This window comes from Eretmochelys imbricata, chromosome 15 (genome assembly GCF_965152235.1).
Source record: "Eretmochelys imbricata isolate rEreImb1 chromosome 15, rEreImb1.hap1, whole genome shotgun sequence".
Lineage (NCBI taxonomy): Eukaryota > Metazoa > Chordata > Testudines > Cheloniidae > Eretmochelys > Eretmochelys imbricata.
In genome coordinates, this window is record NC_135586.1 from 25,230,713 (window position 1) to 25,249,250 (window position 18,538).

Genomic DNA, 18,538 nt, shown 5'->3' on the forward strand with positions numbered 1-18,538 from the left:
AATAAAACAATTACTACTAGTCTGCCTCACAAGCAATGGAACTGCAAAGGGAGTTTAGCTTGTAATTACCTTATTAAATCAATTTTGCAAATGCCCAAAAGACACAACTGTAGCCCCCCAAAAATATGGGGTACAATGCTGGCTGGTGCAACTGATGTTAATGAGTGTTTTGATTTGATTTAATCCTTTGTCTATAAATTATAAATACATTAAATTTGGAGCAACAAGAGTTAGCACACTGGGAAGTGCCAAGGAAGACATACAAATATTCAAAAATGAAACTGGAACCAGACAAAATATTGATTTCTTTTTAACTACCTAAACACTTACCTGACACATTTCCCGTAAAGGAAGAGTTGGCATATATTTCAGCTTGAATCAGGAGATTTGCCAATGTTTTTGAACCACGGCAAGCAGAAACTTGAAGAGTCTCAACAACGCAAAGTGGCTCCATGCAGCAATCAGTTGCATTAGACAAACACAACTGCAGGTTTCTCATCAAGGTTACAGTCACTTTGGAAACATTCTGAAAAACATCAGTTAAAGTTTGACAGCTATTTTTAAATTTACTAGATTGTACCCTGCATCACCTTTGTGCAGGGCAAGCATCATTGACAGTGTATCCCTTCTGCTACCTGTGTTATAATTGAAGCCTCTGTATATTATTGTATCAAAAATAATACTTGTTTTGGGACAAACTTGAAATGTCTGCATTGAGATTTGCAAGTAAACAAAGCTGTGAAATGTATGCAGAATTTATTAACATATCTACACAGATGTTTGCTCACACTCAAATGAATTATACTACCTCAAAACTTACATGCACAAACCTAAAACAAGCAAAAGGATTCATTTTTGGTTCCTCATAAAGTCCTGCCAGCTGTGGTTTGGACTGATTTTGCTGTCCATCAAAGCCTCAACTTAGCAAACACTTCTGGATGACCACAAGCCATGAAAATCATGGTATCCCACAGAAATTCTAGAATTCATAATAATAAATAAAAGTGATAGTCTAGCATTTACGTAGCACCTTTCATTCTTATATAACACCTTTCAAAAGATCTCAATCCCCTTCACAAACTACAGACAGATAGCAAGTGCATCTACTTCTGGAGAGGCAGGCAGCAGTCAACCACCATGACATATTGGCATGAGAAAAGGTTCACAAAAGGGCAACTAAAATGATTAGGGGTTTGGAACTGGTCCCATATGAGGTGAGATTAAAGAGGCTAGGACTTTTCAGCTTGGAAAAGAGGAGATTAAGGGGGGATATGATAGATGTATATAAAATCATGAGTGGTGTGGAGAAAGTGAACAAGGAGAAGTTATTTACTTGTTCCCATAATATAACAACTAGGGACCACAAAGTGAAATTAATGGGCAGCAGGTTTAAAATAAATAAAAGGAAGTTCTTCTTCACTCAGCACACAGTCAACCTGTGGAACTTCTTGCCTGAGGAGGTTGTGAAGGCTAGGACTATAACAGGGTTTAAAAGAGAACTGAATAAATTAATGGAGGTTAAGGCCTATTAGCCAGGATGGGTAAGGAATGGTGTCCCTAGCCTCTGTTTGTCAGAGGGTGGAGATGGATGGCAGGAGAGAGATCACTAGATCATAATCTGTTAGGTTCACTCCCTCTGGGGCACCTGGCATTGGCCACTGTCGGTACACAGGATACTGGGCTGGATGGACCTTTGGTCTGACCCAGTATGGCCATTCTTATGTTCTTATGACAGAGCTGAATTCTGGCTAAACTATCACCCCTAAATCCCTATTCTTATCAGAAGTGTGGTGGGATCTTCAGTGTCCACAAGAATGATTATTCCAAGAAGTAAGAGATCAAGACAAGAAATCAAACATGGCTATTCTTTATGCTACCATTAAATTAGCTTCACATTAACTTTTAATACACCAGACTTCTACTCCCTACCTTTAGAGTGAAGAATCAGTATTTTACGTACCATACCATAAGAAACATTCAAACTCCATTCACCATATCTGTTACTCCCACTGCAGTAGGCAACGGTAGGCAACATTCCTAAATTTAAAAGAAAAAACGGTAAAATTTGTTTTGCTGCTTTACGTCATTCTCATCTACACTTGGAGCAAAGTTAAACCCCGATCCTGCAACTGGCTCCATATGGCAGAATAGATAAAAATCATGGATTTATTTAAATTGGATTTGTTTTAATTTTGTTATTTAAATTATAATCAGATTTAATTTTAAAAACATATATTTTTAAAAAGAAAAACTTAATTTCATACAAAATATGTTAAGGCCTAGATTTATAATCTCTTAAAACACTGAAATAAAAAATAAATATGCTGAAACCATGAGCCTCTGTCAAAAACTTTCCATTAAAGGCTGCTTTTCTCTATAAAGAAATAAGCAGAGGAAAACCATCTAACTTTTGAAAGTGAAGCTTTACCAATATGGCACAATATTAGTAAATAAGCAATATATTATTCACCATTTTGTAACATACTAAAAATGTACAATTAAGAATCTGAAAATATTAAGCTACAATCCAGTGGTTCTCAAACTTTTGTACTGGTGACCCCTTTCACATAGCAAGCCTCTGTGTGCGACCCCCCCCTTATAAATTAAAAACACTTTTTTATATATTTAACACCATTAAAAATGCTGGAGGCAAAGCAGGGTTGGGGTGAAGGTTGACAGCTCGCAACCCCCAATGTAATAACCTCACAACCCCCTGAGGGCTCCCGACCCCCAGTTTGAGAACCCCTGAGCTACATAGCTGCTTAAATAAATGTATAAAGTTACACTGTACCCTTCTGTAGGTAGCAAACACATGTACCAAATCCAGTGTAAAGACTCTCTTTAGTTGTAAATCAACGTGTTTTAAAGGTTATATGAAATACTGAGAATACACCTTTCTTTAGAAAATTACTGAAGTACAAATGGAAAAGTTGATGAAAATCAATTATTTAAATTGAGGCTTTTAATTTGGTGATTTAAATCACCTTAGTATAAATCAATCCACCTTGCCTCATTGGCAGACTCCCATGTCCACATGAAGCCTCAGTGGAGACAATGGGGCTCTGTGCAGTGCTGGTTGTAGGATCAAGGCCTTATTTGATCAGTAGGAGTACTCTGGAGCACCCAGTACAGAGGCAATTGTAAAACAAGGTATACAGTTTTCCTTCCAATCATCTTAGGAACAGAAAGTGAATTAAGATTTCAACTAATATTTGTTTGACTGTAGTTTTTAAAAGTAATGGTTTTAAGTGATCTCACCTGTCTCAGTGTTCACATGAATTACATTTATAGCCAGAGCAACATCTGCTGAATTCCCAACTAAAAATGAACTGACCGTGGGCCCAGACATGTGGATAAAAGAAGGCTGAAAGACTAAAAAGAAAACAAATTGTATTAATATTCAGAATATGCGCAAAATCTTATATTTATTACAAAATGGGGTAGACACGGCTTGATTTTTTTTCTGGCATTCTAAGTTTAATTTAAATAATTAAAAATAAACAAAGACCAATTTCTCATAGAGCCCAAAAGAATAGTAGCCCACCAGATTTTTGTTTTCTACACTCAAATCTCTGTGACAGCCTCAACAGGTCATTTAAACTTAGCCCAAAGAAACAAACAAAAAACCCTAAAGGATCGTCTGAAGGCTATTTCTAAATTTCTCTTACTCTTCTGGACACATGCACCTTGTGTTTTATGGAGTCTTGTCTGCAGCCTTTGCTAAAAATTAAAAACAAAGTTCTGATATCCTAAAAAATGAGGATTACTCCTCCCACAAAATAAACCTCTAGTATCCAGGAACATTTACTGATGTCTGCATATTCCAAGCAGGACTAACACCTTTGGTTTCACACACTGAAGACTCACTTCTGAAAGCCAGATTACCAGAGTACACCCATAACGAGAGAGAGACCTATGGCTTTCTCTGACCCTTCCTTGTCCCCCATTTTCTATGACCAAATAGCCCCATGCAATCCGTCTCCAAAAATCTATAAACACCCACTAGTCATAGTCATTGGTTAACTCTCACTACCTCTCTCATGAGCCACAAGACCCTGACCTGTCCAGCACCTGACCGTACAAGCCTCCTGCCATAGGTCAATGTGTCCCTCCCCTCCTGCTTCTCCTATGGGATTGATTAATCCTCAATCTGTGCACCCCACTCTCTAAAGTCTATGTAACCCCACTCCACTGTCCTAACCCCTGCCTCCTCAGAGATCTCTCTGCCCCCTCCCCATTATCCCATCCTCCTAGCTCCCCCACAGGTCTCAGGTCCCTCCACACTGCCCCCCCAACCCTATCCCCCATCGGTCTCTCTGGCCTCCCCCCACCTCCCTCACAGTGCTCTGGGCCGTCCCACAGTCCCCCCATTAAGGTTGCCAACCCTCCAGGATTGGCCTGGAGTCTCCAGGAACTAAAGATTAATCTTTAATTAAAGATTGTCACGTGATTAAATCCCTAGGAATACGTCCAACCAAAACTGGTAACCCTCCCCCACAACATGTACCTGTGTCCCCCTCCCCCACTTCTCACAGGGGTCACTGCCTGCCCCTCCCCACCCCCAATGGTCTCTGGCCGCCTCTCCCACACAGGTGTCTGCGCTTCGTCCGCTGCCAAGCCTGCCCCGGGTTTGAACTGAACAGCGCCCCGCAGACCCAAGGATGGCAGCCAGACGGGCCCCTCCCAAACCTAGAGACCCCCCGCCCCACAGTTGCCAGGATCCCAACAGCACCCACCGGGGTTCCCTGGCGGGGCCGGGGTCTGGGCCCGCCCCGTGGGGGGCTCAGACCCCGGCAGCAGCAGCAGCACCCAGAGAACAGTAGTGATCATGTCGGGCAGCGGCTGCCCGAGAAACGCGGCGGAGGCCGCCTCAGCTCAGCCGCCATCTTGCGGCGGGCCTTGGTCGCTATGGAAACGGCGGCCCGCGGCTCAGAGGGAGGAGGGCGGGGCTGGCGAGGCCATGGGGGGCTGGCTTCAGCCTTCTACCAGGGTGAGGGGTCGGCGGGCTGCAGCCGCTCTCCCCTGAGCGCCCCTCGCCCGTAGCTAATGCTGCCAAGAACGTGTGGGGGTGGGGATGTCCTTGTCTACCCCCGGGAATGGCCTCGGCCTGGCTCCCGGCATGGGCGCTCCCCCCCAATAACTAGCCGCCAGGGGCAGCGCACGAGTCAGCCGGGGGTTCCCAAGGGTGGTGTTGGCCCTAGGCCTCAGCAAGCCCAAGCTCCCGGCCCAGGGCAGAAGCCCTTGGGCTTCAGCTTCGGCCGCCTGGGGCAACGAGGCTCAGTCTTTGGTCCCCCGTGCTGGGGGAGTTCTGCGTCACTGCGCTTGCGTAGAATTCACGGCCCCCGCAGATTTCTTTGCTTCCCCACAGAAAAAGGACTTCTGACGGGGAAGCAAAGGGTTAGTTGCAAGAGTGGTCACGCGCCCTCGCCCTGGCACTGCAGGCAGGTTGGTTTGGGCACCCAGAGCAGCCGGTAGAGACGTAAATCACCACCGGGGCTGGGTAGTTGTGCATGTGAGGGGCGGGAGACACTGTCCCTCTGGCTCACTATTGCAGCATGCTCGATGTGGATGGGCAGGGCTTTGGGGTGTTTCTGAAGACGCAGGCATGGGGCAGGCTCTGTTCCCTCAGGCAGAGCAAAATGTAGCAGCCTGCCTGCTTAGTGAATTGTTCCCAGTGTCCTTAGTGAAGTCCCCCAGGAGGATAAAGCCAGTGTAAAAATTTTAAAGCTCCTTTACATTGCCAGAATGGTGTAAAGGAGCCTTATTGTAAAGGACAGTATGGCCTTATAAATGCTTATGGTGCTTTAGTGATTAGAACTGGTCTAAATTTTTGGACTGAAAAAATTTCTTGTCAGCATGTGCTTCATGAACTGACCTTTTTGGAGATGGTCAATATACATTTCAGAGGGGTAGCCATGTTAGTCTGTATCAGCAAAAACAAGGAGGAGTCCTTACACACCCACCCAGGAACCAATCCCTGCAACAAACCCCCTTGCCAACTCTGTCCGCATATCTATTCGAGGGACACCATCACAGGACCTAACCACATCAGCCACACCATCAGGGGCTCATTCACCTGCACATCTACCAATGTGATATATGCCATCATATGCTAGCAATGCCTCTCTGCTCTGTACATTGGCCAAACTGGACAGTCTCTACACAAAAGAATAAATGGACACAAATCAGACATCAAGAATTGTAACATTCAAAAACCAGTAGGAGAGCACTTCAATCTCCCTGGACATTCGATAACAGACTTAAAAGTGGACATTCTTCAACAAAAAAACTTCAAAAACAGACTTCAATGAGAAACTGCAGAACTGGAATTAACTTGCAAACTTGACACCATCAAATTAGGCCTGAATAAAGACTGGGAGTGGCTGGGTCACGACAAAAAATTTTCCCTCTGTTGATACTCACCCCTTCTTGTCAACAGGTCCACATCCACCAATGGGCCACATCCACCATGCCTGAATTGGCCTCGTTAGCCCTGATCCCCAACTTGGTAAGGCAACTCCCATGTTTTCATGGCTGTATATTTATACCTACTTACTATAGTTTTCACTCCATGAATCTGATGAAGTGGGTTATAGCCCACAAAAGCTTATGCCCAAATAAATTTAGTCTCTAAGGTGCCACAAGGACTCCTCATTGTTTTTTCAATATAAATTGTGAATTTAGGTCCCCAGCCCTCACTTGCGCTTCAGTTGCCTATGATGTAACACTGAGCATATATCTGTTGACTAATAACTAGAAGTAAAGGGTCAATACTAGCTACATTACTATTAGAGGGGTTTGGTGATTTCCTTCAGTGCTCCCCACTCCCATTCTCCATCCACTGTAGCGTAGTTTAAATAAATTACAAAAATAATTAAAACCATGATTATATTGCCTTATTTTGACAAAAATATGCAAATTTTTCAGAATTTTAAAATATTGTACACAGAATTTTTTATTTTTTTGGCGCAGAATTCGCCAAGGAGTAGGTAGTGTAGTAATTTTTGTTGTCAAAAGGGGGTCACGGTGCAATGAAGTTTGAGAACCACTGGTCTAGACCCACTGTCTTTTCTTCTGGAATAGCCTCCACATGGGGGCTATTCTGGCCCAGCTCTTGCAAAACAGCTCCCTCTGCAGTAGCTATTCCAGGCCATTTCCCTGGGGCAGGCCAATGTCTTCACAGCAGTGGCCTTTCTAGTGGCTGTTTTGTGCTGTTGTATAATTGTCAGGATATCTAGAGCTCTTGTAAAGGCATCTTTCTTAAATCTAAATAAATACATATACAGTATTACTCCTGTGGGAGCATGTGCAGAATTTATATCGTCCCCCCCACCCCACCCCACCCCAGATTTCTTTGCTTCCCTAAAGAAAAATGACTTTCTGACAGGGAAGCAAAGGGAAGCCACAAAAGCGGCCATGCGATGCTCCCCAGCAGCATGTTTCAGGTGCCAGCAGCCAGCAGAGAGGTAAATCACTGTGGCTGGGAAAGACCCAGCTGGTGGCTCCTACCCTGCGCTGGGTTCAGCTGCTAGTCCTGGCTGGGCTGGGGATGGGGAGGACAGGACTTCCTCTTCCCCTGCACAGCCTCTGGGGCCAGGTCAGACCCACCCCCAGAAATCTCTGCATACTCCCCCCACCCCACTTCCTACACCCATAGCTCCTCAGCTGCAGAGGGAATGATCCCTGTACAGGGAGCTGCTCCACCATCCACCTAACCCATGTGCATCCAGACCCGCTCATACCCAATCCCTCCCAGAGCCTCATTCCCCTGCACTCAGAACCCCTCGATGAGCCCCACTCCCCCTGCACCACCACGATGAGCCACCCACACCCGGATCCCTGCCCCACTCCCCCAGCATCTAGACCGCCCCCCCAACTGAGCCCTCCCAGACCCCCCCGCCGAGCTCTAACCCCACGCAGTCCCCTCCCAGAGCCCCAACCACCTTCACCCGGACCCCCTGGCAGAGTCCCATTAGCCCCAACCACCTTCACCCGGACCCCCTGGCAGAGTCCCATTACCACTGCACCCAGATCCCCCCTGCACCCGTATCCCTCACTGAGCCACCCACACCCAGATTGCCCCACAGAGAGCCCTCTCTACGCACAGCTGGATCTCCCCACACTAAGCCCCTATACACTTGGATCCTGCCTTGCTGAGCCTGCCTGCCCACACCTGGTTCACCTGGCATGGAGTGACAGAGCTCTGGGGTGTTTCTGGGGCAGGCCCAGTCCTTGCGCTATGTCAGGGTTAGGTGCAGCTTCACCACTGAGTCCGTATCCAGGGGGGAGCTGCACAGTGATCTCCCACCTCTGTGCAGCCAGTGACCTGTGCTCCCCAGTGTCATGCTGGAGCCTCCATATTTATTCGACAAATAAAATTTGCAGAATTTTAAAATATTGTGCACAGAATTTTTAGGTGCAGAATGTCCTCAGGAGTAACAGTATGTACCAACAGAGTTTACAAACCACACCTAATTTTACATTACAAGGGCCCATATTGCCTTCTTTATCGCACATGTTTAAGGCTAAAATATTAATCAAGATACTCAGCAGTATGCAAGATGCTTTGTCTGGTGTGGACCCTCATACTAAATTAAACTTTGATTTTGCCTTTAAGGTTATAAAAGGAAGGGGAAAAAAGGCTTATTTTTTTAAAAAATCACTTTATTACAAAAATGTATATAAAGCAAACTATAAATACAGTGTTCATATAAAATTGCATTTAGCTAATAAACAAGCCAGTAAAAGACTGACTTTTTCAATAAAAGGGTTACACAGGCAAAAACCTGATGAAAATATTATAAATCATCATCTCCTGCGTATACCATTTCAAAGAGAACTTTATCTACAGTCCTGTTTTCTACCTAGAAAACAATTATTTCCATATTGCCTCTGAATAGTACAACAATTAATATAGATTAAAACACCAAAAGATACAGTTACGGATTAAAAATAGGGAATTAAAAATAGGGAATTACATTTTTTGTTTGGTTTAAACACAAAACGTTTGGAAAACTGAGAACATGCATCATGCGTTCACCTGCTGAGATACAGGGAAAAAAAATTCATAACAGAGGCCTTCCTACATTATCTTTCTTCGGTGCTAGTCAATCTAAAAAATAAACTTGTGATCAGATTTCAGACAATTAAACTGTTTTCCAGTTTCAAAATATCATAAAACAAATCCCTGCACATGAAAGAAAAAAAAAATACACAGATGCTTCTGTTGCTGAACTTCAAAAGGAAAATTACTCATCTCTGTATTACCTGGTAATACATTATTCAGGTGAATAATTTTCAGACTACTTTCGTTTTGGGGAGAAGATATCAAAGTGAGAAAAGAATAAAACACACTTAAAGCAGATAATACCCACTAAAAGGGAATTTAGTGGGGGGAAAAGGAAAAAAATATATTTCAAACTTGCCTCTTCACAAATGAAATTGAACTACAAACCGTGTTGAAAAGAACTATAGAATCCATCCATAACACTACAGCCTGGATCCTGCAAACATACACAGCCATGCTTACCTTTACTTCGACATGCATGCAGGATCAGGGCCTAAATATGTGCATTCTGTCTCTAACTGTAAACAGACTCGGGGATGCTATTATGTTGTTCTACGAGGTAAGTGCACCCTCTGCTTTATACAAGCAGTTTCTGGCTCCTGATAGTCACAAATAGGAGATTTGATTTTAAAATAATACAGAGCATGCACCAATACAACCATTTGTTGCTTATAGGGATGATGCATACAACATTTGTGATGTTTTTAAATGTTTAGCAACATAGATTTGAACACTTTGAACAATTATTTCTTTCACACCTATAAAAAAATGCCACCTTCTCAGCTACATGCTGTTTCATGGAATTACATGCAGGAGGTAATGGTTGGTGCGTTTCTAGAATGTTGCTATATAGCTAGTTTTAGTTTCTTTTTCTTGGCCTTCATGACAGGTGGTAATGAAATCTTAAAAGCAGTCCTGAAATAATACAAGAAAAAAAATAAGATATGCTGAATACATTTCTAAGCCAAGCCTACACAAGCAAACAAAAGTCAAGAAGCGTACTTACTCGCACGTGCTACAAATAGGGCTGAAGTTGCAGAATACTGGAAAATAAAAGAATAGGCCAGTTTCACTAAAATAGTTACCTTGAAACAAGAGAAATTAGGTCAGTTCTGTTAAATATATTTGTAAAACTTACTTGACAAACACACAGAGCAGACATAACCTATTTCAATGAGATTTCGATGACAGAAGCAAGCCGCTCGATAGTCAACATGAATGGGGGGTGGAAGGATTAGTTGGGATCTTTGCTCTTGATCAGGAAGAAATACCCACTGTATAAATTTAAAAAAGGGGAGGGTATTTTAGAATCTGGGAGGAAACTACTGTGTTAAACGACTTTGCTATGTACACCAAAACTATTGCAGAGAAGAAAGTTACCCTCCCACCCGCCAAAGAAATTCACCTCTACGACTGCATTGGTCATTAAGTAATTTGAGGAAGAAGGGAATTTTGTCTTCATTAACCTTCCAGGAAATGTTTTGATGCTCATACCGCAATAAATAAAAGATGGCCTTTTAAAAATCAAGTCATTTTAAGACATGACTATTAATTCAACCTTCATTCCACATCAATTTTAAGCATGTGTGAGTTTAGTGGGGGTTAGAGGTGCCAGAATGATACCCCGGAGACACATCACAAGTTTATCCACAGAATCCATAAAGAACAAAGAACAGTGATGGAAGGTTTGCTGCCCCTCATTTCCTCCTACCACCACCACCACGCCTCAAATTCTAACCTGCTGCAAACACCTCTGCAGGTAAGAGCGTACTTCAGTTGTCATGGCCCATCCACTCACTGAGCACTATACAGCAAATGCCAACCAGATTGTCAGTTGCTGTCAATTTTGGTGGGTTCTGCATCATAGGCACTTGTCCGCTAGGAACTGGATTAGACCAATTCATTTCAAATAGACCAATGAACAGCCATCACATAATACCTACTTTCAGTCATTACCAGCCTGGCCTGGATTGAAACCAGCAACCCAGTAGTACAAGCTTATATCATATTGTCATTTTCCTCCAAGTCTCCCCAGGCAAAATCAATGTTATGCACAAGCGCTTCAGGTAAGTGATATTCTTAGATACTTGGAGAGATATTTCCTCTTGTTCAGTTTCCCAGTCTTCTTTCACGATATCCCCTCACCACAGTGAAGCATCACACATGACTATGCCAGCCAAGTGTGACAGCCCTCCTGCAAAGCCTGCCCTTGTGATGCTGGACCATACCCTCCCATGACCTCCCACTGCAGCATCTACTGAAGCATATCACACAGCTGAATCCCTTCGAGCAGTCAGGGTTCCCAACTTCCATGTCAGCTCAAAGGGTCTGCTTCTGCTCCCAATGAAGTCAAGAGGAATTTTGCAACCGACTTCAACAGCAGTAAGAGCAGCCCTCAAGTGTTTTTTCAAGTTAACTTACCAGCAAATACTGCAAAAGGGATGGCATCCGGGGCACTTTCAAGTATTTGCCTCCTGTAATGTCACAAGCCTGGAAAGCACACGTTTCAAGCACTTAACATAGGAACAATTTTGACACAAACCTGAACAGAAATTGCTATATGCTACAGAAAGGTTAAAAAAGTCACACATTTTTCAAGTCCCACAGATTTCAGATTCTAAAGAAGTCAGTTGCCCCAGATATGTCCATCCCTGGCTTTTGAACAGCCTCAGGGGAAGCTTAAAGGGGGAGGATTGTCCATGGAGAGAGATATGAGCAAGAAAGTGTCTCCCCTCTCTTTGGTACTGCAGTAAAGGACAGATGTTAGAAATAAGTAGATATCAATGGACCTCAAACTTAGATACAGAGCCAACTTTATTTTTTAATTAAGTTTCTTAAAATCAGAGTTCTTACATTGCTTATACACCTGAACATTTTTTTTTTTTTTTGCTGGATTCCCAGTTGAAATTTTAAAACTGAAAGAATCCTCAATTGTTTCTTGTACTATCCTACATTAAGATTCTTGATTCATATATGCCACCAAAACCAGTGCCTACTCAACAAATTTTTATCCCTGGAAGGAGGGCAATAGTTTCCAGCAATCAGTGTCTGTTAAATAGAGAACAGTTCAGATTCAGGACAGCATGTTCCAATAACAGGGGGAGAGGAACTGATAAAAAAAAATTCTGATGTGACAGAGTATCCAGGAGATAAAGTGGAGAGAGCTGGATTTAAGATTTTGTCACATAAAAGGAAGCAAATGGGAGCCTGTTCATTATCGCACAAGACTGAGGCTTGATTTGCGCAGTTCTGATCTTTCCATCTCCAATCAAAGGGTGCAAAAAGTTTGAGAGAAGAGCGATTTTAAATGTGTCAAACAAGCGGTCACAAAATAGCTATTTTCAATTCTTCATCTAAGAACCAACATAATAAATGAGTAATAAAAGTATATTATACCTGCTGTAGGAGTCCTGAATCAGAGTCCAAAACACAGGCATCAATCAAAATATTCTGAAACCAAAACAATGAGGCTTACAGAAAATGGAAATTACAATAGTACAATAACTATAACTCTCCATTAGCATTACTGCTGAGATCTATTTCAGCTGTAAGTCACACTACATACATATGAACAGACTGCTGAGGCTATGGGCCTTTGGCACCAAAACAAGTCTTTTACTTTAGCCATAGCATGTACCACATCATCCACCCTTCCCTGTCCAATAATTGGCAATATGGGAAGGACCACAGATGAAGCTTACCTAATATACAGTATCTAATTCTAAGGTGTAGGGGGTAAGGCTCAGTAGTAATTTTGGCCATTTTCTGTTACAGTGTGGTGACCTGGATCTACATTTTAGCTTAGCTGCCTCCTCCCGTGGCAAGAAGATGCTCAGACATCCCCAAGCACCCCTTAATTAGAAGCACATACATAACAGGGAGAGACAATCTTTATGTTTACATGTTGATATTGAAATAATTGAATATTTATCATAATAAAACATTAACTTCACCTGTTTCTGTGCTGCAAAGATCACATTCATGAAATTCATATACTGCAATGCACTGTCTTCTGCAGCTTTTATGACCTAGGTAAAGCAATTGACACCTGTTAGCCTACACACTACTACTACTGGATATCACAGCTCATTAAGAAAATTTAATACAGAAGCTCTTACCAAAATTCTTGATTTAATTTCTTGGCTGGCTACATATTGGAGACAAAGAAACATGAATTAGTGTTTCACAGTTACTACACAATTTCAAAGAAAAAATATTGGAGGCTAATGTATGGAGTATGATCATACACCTCACTTGCAGCAGGTACATGAGAGACTGCTTTATTGGTATACTGAGAAGACCAAGTATCATGAAAAGAGCAAGACAGAAAAATCTGACAAATACCAGCAAACTTAATTCAGCATTGGTGTGAAAGCAGATACCACCACATTCATTCATTCTCAAAAAGCAACTGGATGGTAAAAAGCAAGGGAATTTCAGTCTCTCATTGACAATTCACTAATTCAAACACAGACCAAGTCACAAGCGTGTGACAGTCGTCATAATGACTTTCGGGTTGTAATTTCAGTCCAACGCATAGATGTTCACATCACAAAACCACCAACACAAATGGCTGTATTAATTTGCTGTCATAAAGATCAAATTACATACAGTGTCATGAGGTGATCCCCCAAGAGTCCTTTCAGGCGTTAATCACAGACCACAACCACTCCAGGTCTCCTTCACCAACACCAGACTCTATTATAGTCTTTCAGCAGGCCACAGTCTGCAGCGTTATTTACATGTATTTACATTCCATAGCCAGCTGCCCCACTTGCCTCTAGGAAGAGAGCAGTACAAGCAGCACCTAGTTCTGCCTTCTTCAGCCTTCCTTCAAGATTCCCACTCTTCCTTCCTGTCAATTTATATAATCCCACCTGCTGGGTTGCTTCTGCTTCCATTAGCCTTTCAGTTGTAGTGCTATTCAGTTAACTGACACCCTCTGTCAACTACCTGTCTTCCAGTTAAGTCCCACTTAACATATACTGGTGGGTATTACAGAGACAGGGTGCTGATTTAGCTCCTGACTCAGCACACCCTGTTACACATGTCAACCCCTATACTGCCGATCTTCAATCAGTGCTCAAATTGGGCAGTTTAGATTATTAGGACAACCAGTACTGCCCACTGCTGCCAGTTGAAAAAAGTTCAGCATCCCCCCCAGTTCTAAAACTCAGGTAAATATTCAAGTAGAAGAAAAGACAATACCTTTTACTTCCTTGTTCATCCTGTGAATATCTATTCCACTTGGTATTCAGGAAACATTTTATTCTAGGAACGTCTGAGAAACAGATCTATAAACCTTCCAAAACAGAAAGGAAGTGTACTACCTGTACTAAACAATTTTACCCTCTTTTCCCAACACACACTTTACTGAAGTTTCTAATCTGATGGTATTATACTCATAAGTCATAACTTTAGCATAATAAACTGACAATATTCTAACACAGAATGCTACCACAGAAGAGTTCAAGATTCCCTACAATGACAGTGTGAACAACATAAGGTAGAGAGAGAGAGAGTTTGAACATTCCAGTATTAAAAAGGATACAACAAAGTGCTTTAGCAAGTGATCCTGCCAACAAAGTTTCCGTTTGCTGGCCCTTCATGTCAGCTGTAATCCAAAAATACACAGAATTGACCTTTGTACAAATTAAAAGTATTTGAATACTAAAAACATTTCATTTGAATTGTGTCTTGGGCAAATAACATGAGAACATAGGCTCTAATAAAGGTCCGATAATTCAGTATCCCATTGGCCTGAAACAAATAATTGCACATTAACAAAATATGGAGCGATGGAGAATAAGCTTCGGAAGACAAATGCAAAGGAGCTTTCCATCAGTTCCTAGGGCTCTTTCCAGCTGTTTTGTAGTTATTCATATTAAGCTTAGGCATTTCCTTTACTTCATCCAGACCTGTAGACAGCCATCATATCCTTAGTTACCATTTAGCCAACTGTCTATATTTCAGTCTTTATTAAGTCAGCCCCTTAGGTTTTTTGCTTTTCTCTGAATTCCCTCCAGCTTGATTACAGCTTTCTGGTACTGAGCTGCTTAGAATGGGACAAAATATTTCAGGTGTGTTCTAAACAGTTGTACAGTTGTTTTTGCAACCCAGCTCCCAAGTATATTATAATCATTATAAAGATAGGTAAAATGTGGAACTTAATCTCCTTAACAGTGTCCTTTTCACATAACATCTCAAAGTATTATTTTTCTTACTTTAAACAGCATTTAAAAAAAACTAACGAGAACGTGGAACCAAATTAACCAAGATGGCTATATTCTTTAAAAAAAAAAAAAAATCTTACTTTTTGTCATCAGGTCTTTAAGCTCCTCTGCGATTACTTCATTTATTGCAGTTAATAATTCATATTTTCCATCTTTGCTGCCAGAGCAATTAGATTCTACGAAACTACCACCATCTCCAAAGAGATCTGCAAATGCCCAGTGCTTTCCAGGGTACAAGAAACGACTAAAAGCAAGAAACAGCAGCACACTATTAATCATTTGTTTTTAAGGAAATAAGTGAAGAGCCACAAATGCAACCACCATGACAAAATTTCATTCCAAACAATTCTTAGTACCCAGGACACTAATAACTATGTAAGGAGTGTGTTTACAAAGCCCTAAACGGCATAAGCCCCACCAACATTAAATACTTTCGCTTTGACACTCATCCTAATGGGCACTGGCATTCAGATACCATCTGCCTTTAAGGAGCTCCCCATCATTTCTTAGCTCAGCAAGCAAGCACCCTGTTATTCTGACAATCTCCAGGAAGGGAATTTGCACCTCTTTTGTTAACAGTCAAGATTTAAAAGTCAAGGTTTTTATTTTTAATTTCAAAAGCTATTTTTCTTCACCTCTTTCTTCTTACAATCCATTTCTCTTGTTTTCTTTTGCATTCAATCATCACCAACCCAGAATCTCCTCCCCTCGTTGTTTTTATTAGTTTGTTTTTTTAAAATGGTATCTAATAGATCATGTATTTTAACCTTGGTTTGAATTATTCTCTTCAGCACACTGAGATATTCAAAAGAGGAAGATCTGAAGGGAAGTTTTATAAATAAAAATGATACTGATATAAGGAAGTTATTGTACCTTTCTTGTGTATGACTTGCTATTACAGCAAGTTTGTTGCTGCGATTCATAAATAGATGTGAATTTCCCAACACCATGACTGCATCCAGGCATTTTGATAATGTAAACTATTGAAAAAAGAAAAATCAAGAAAGGATACGTATGAAAATCTCAGAAAAACAGATGTACCATAAGAGTCACTGCATTTAAATAAAAGAACTTTTAAAAAATCTGCACATACAGGTAATATTTTCATTAGGGTTTGGAATTTACAAAGGGAATGAACATGAAATTCAAGAGGCAGATAATCCTCTCTGTAGTAGGTGGGAAAGTGTCTGGGAAAGTGTTTTTCCCACTTCTATGTATGTGCATACAGAAACAGAAATGGAAATTAAAATAAATATTATATATGATAGACTGACAACCCAGAACCGCTAATAATGATAGTCATGCTCCAGAACATGTTTGGCCTTGGAATACCATTTATATATGGTTCAGCACCTTCAAAGCACAGTACAAAGATTAACTAGTTAATCCTTACAAGAACTCTGATGTGGGTATTATTATCCCAGTTTTAAAGATGAGGAAACCAAGGAATAGAGATTTTACAATTTTCAAGTGTCCCCTAATCAACTGTGCATGTCCAACCTGAGAAACCAACAGCCTGGTTTTCAGAGGTGCTGAGCACCGACAACTTCTACTGATTTCAAGACCCAAGATGCTTCAAGTCGAGCTCTTAAAATTAGTGGCCAATTTTGAAAATTTCCGACTAATTTACTTGGCCAAGACTCCAGAGCAAGTCAGTGACAACAACTGGGATTAGAACTCAAGAGTACCTGACTCTCCATCCTGTACTCAGTCAGATAAACTGCTGCAGCGCAAACCAATCCAGCATATCATTTGTTTAAAGGGGCATTAGACATGACAAGATATTATTGCAACTCTTTTATCATCCTGTAATATTGACATAATTTTGAATCCAAAGAGTATTTCACAATTTCTCCCCAGCAAATGCAGTTCAATTTGGATCGTCATGCATTTAAAATAAAACAGAGTTGTCAAAAAGTTACAGAAAAAGTCTTTTGGAAAACTTCATTGTGACCCCATGCTAGTCAGGAAGCCTTACCTCTGATTCCCCTAGCACTTTCTTCCCCCACCAGATAGGGTTGGTGTCAACAATGATGACTAAGAGATTTAGCTCATCATCTAGAAAAGCAATAACAACACATATATTTGAGAAAAGACAACACACTGACACTATGGCATCAACAGCTCCTTTAGAAATATGGGAAGGCCAAAACTTAAAGATCCATAAGCTAGATCCATATTTGGTTTGTTGCCCATTTAGTTGACTGTGCATAACTGTTTGCAGGATCAGGGCTGTATATTCTACTACTATTAGACACATTTTTCTTTAGGAACACTTTTCAGTTTCACACACAATAGCAAAAAAAAAAAATGTTAGCAAGAATGTGTGATCAAACAAACACGCTAAGATTCAGCATAACTGCAGTTATTCCATAAATTTATTACCAAAAATTCCATGAACGGCATAAAACATGGAAGGGGAGTAGAATGTATTATGTTATGCATAATGAAGCATTATATATTTTTGAACCCAGATATGGGGGGATGACACACTTTAGAAATGCAGAGACAGTGTCAGGGGCTATTCCCGAGCTAATTCGATTCTAGTGTTTTGCTTACACCCGTCTGCTTTTCAGGATTTTTATCAGCCTCTCTGGGAGTCACAGATCCCAGCGCAGGAACAATGATTTAAAACAAATGGGGGGAAGAGATAGAATTACTGTGGCTGCATGTGAATGGCAAGAGGGAAAAGAGGTGTTGGCTGCTTACAAACCCCAGCTGTCTCTTAACTTAGCGGCCCCCGATTGCAAACAGGTGGGGGCCTCGCAGGCAGCAATTGCATCCGCTGGGGGGCGAGGGAGGGGGCAACCCGCCACCCCTTCTCTCCCACCCGCCGGACGGCGGCGCTCTCCGCCCCCAACGAGCGCGCAGCCCCCAGGCTGTCAGTAGAGGGCTGGAGAAGGAGACAGAACGGGGCCGAGGGCTCCCAGCGGCAAAACCCGCGGCGGGGAGAGGTGACAGTAGAGAGAGGCCTCGGCCCGGACCCTGAGGAAAGCGCGGGGGAGATGAGAGGACCCCCCCGCACACACACACACTTCCGGCACGGCCCCCGGGCGATAGAACAGAGGCGCCTGGCCAGGACTCACCTGCGCTCATAGTGCCCAGCCCCAGGCAGGCGGAGAGCAGACACCGGCTTGGCCGCCACTTCCGGCGCCTGGAGATGAGGTCACCCCTCACTAGTCGCACTGCACCACTACGTCATGCGTGATGCGGCAGGAGCCGGCCTGTGGCGAAGGCG

At 42.2% G+C, this 18,538-nt stretch overlaps 2 protein-coding genes across 2 annotated transcripts in view; both read right to left on the reverse strand.

The window, feature by feature from the left end:
• Window positions 1-4,887, reverse strand: part of LOC144275830 (V-type proton ATPase 116 kDa subunit a 2-like) — a 51,853-nt gene extending 46,966 nt beyond the window's left edge. The window contains exons 1-4 of the mRNA XM_077835359.1: window positions 4,737-4,887; window positions 3,259-3,372; window positions 1,961-2,037; window positions 331-526 (exon numbers count right to left, since the gene is read on the reverse strand). Coding sequence (XP_077691485.1) covers window positions 331-526; window positions 1,961-2,037; window positions 3,259-3,372; window positions 4,737-4,830 — 481 coding nt within the window. The 5' untranslated portion in view covers window positions 4,831-4,887. The remainder of the gene's footprint in view (window positions 1-330; window positions 527-1,960; window positions 2,038-3,258; window positions 3,373-4,736) is intronic.
• A 3,756-nt stretch (window positions 4,888-8,643) lies between these two features.
• On the reverse strand, window positions 8,644-18,532 carry GTF2H3 (general transcription factor IIH subunit 3). The gene is made up of 13 exons (XM_077835185.1): window positions 18,387-18,532; window positions 17,279-17,358; window positions 16,174-16,280; window positions 15,381-15,544; window positions 14,619-14,681; window positions 14,276-14,305; window positions 13,186-13,214; window positions 13,021-13,095; window positions 12,464-12,517; window positions 11,489-11,557; window positions 10,206-10,341; window positions 10,074-10,110; window positions 8,644-9,982 (listed from the first exon to the last, which is right to left on the reverse strand). The coding sequence occupies exons 1-13, from the start codon at window positions 18,394-18,396 to the stop codon at window positions 9,913-9,915; spliced, it is 924 nt and encodes a 307-aa protein (XP_077691311.1). The 5' UTR covers window positions 18,397-18,532; the 3' UTR covers window positions 8,644-9,912.
• Window positions 18,533-18,538: the final 6 nt, after the last annotated feature.

What these genes read in the sequence shown, in the direction of transcription:
- GTF2H3 (XM_077835185.1), bottom strand. An exon ending in TCTTTGCAGCACAGAAACAG is followed by an intron (nt 12,518 to 13,020) that starts GTGAAGTTAATG and finishes TTTTGGTTTCAG; the next exon opens with AATATTTTGATTGATGCCTG. An exon ending in CCTATTTGTAGCACGTGCGA is followed by an intron (nt 9,983 to 10,073) that starts GTAAGTACGCTT and finishes GTATTATTTCAG; the next exon opens with GACTGCTTTTAAGATTTCAT.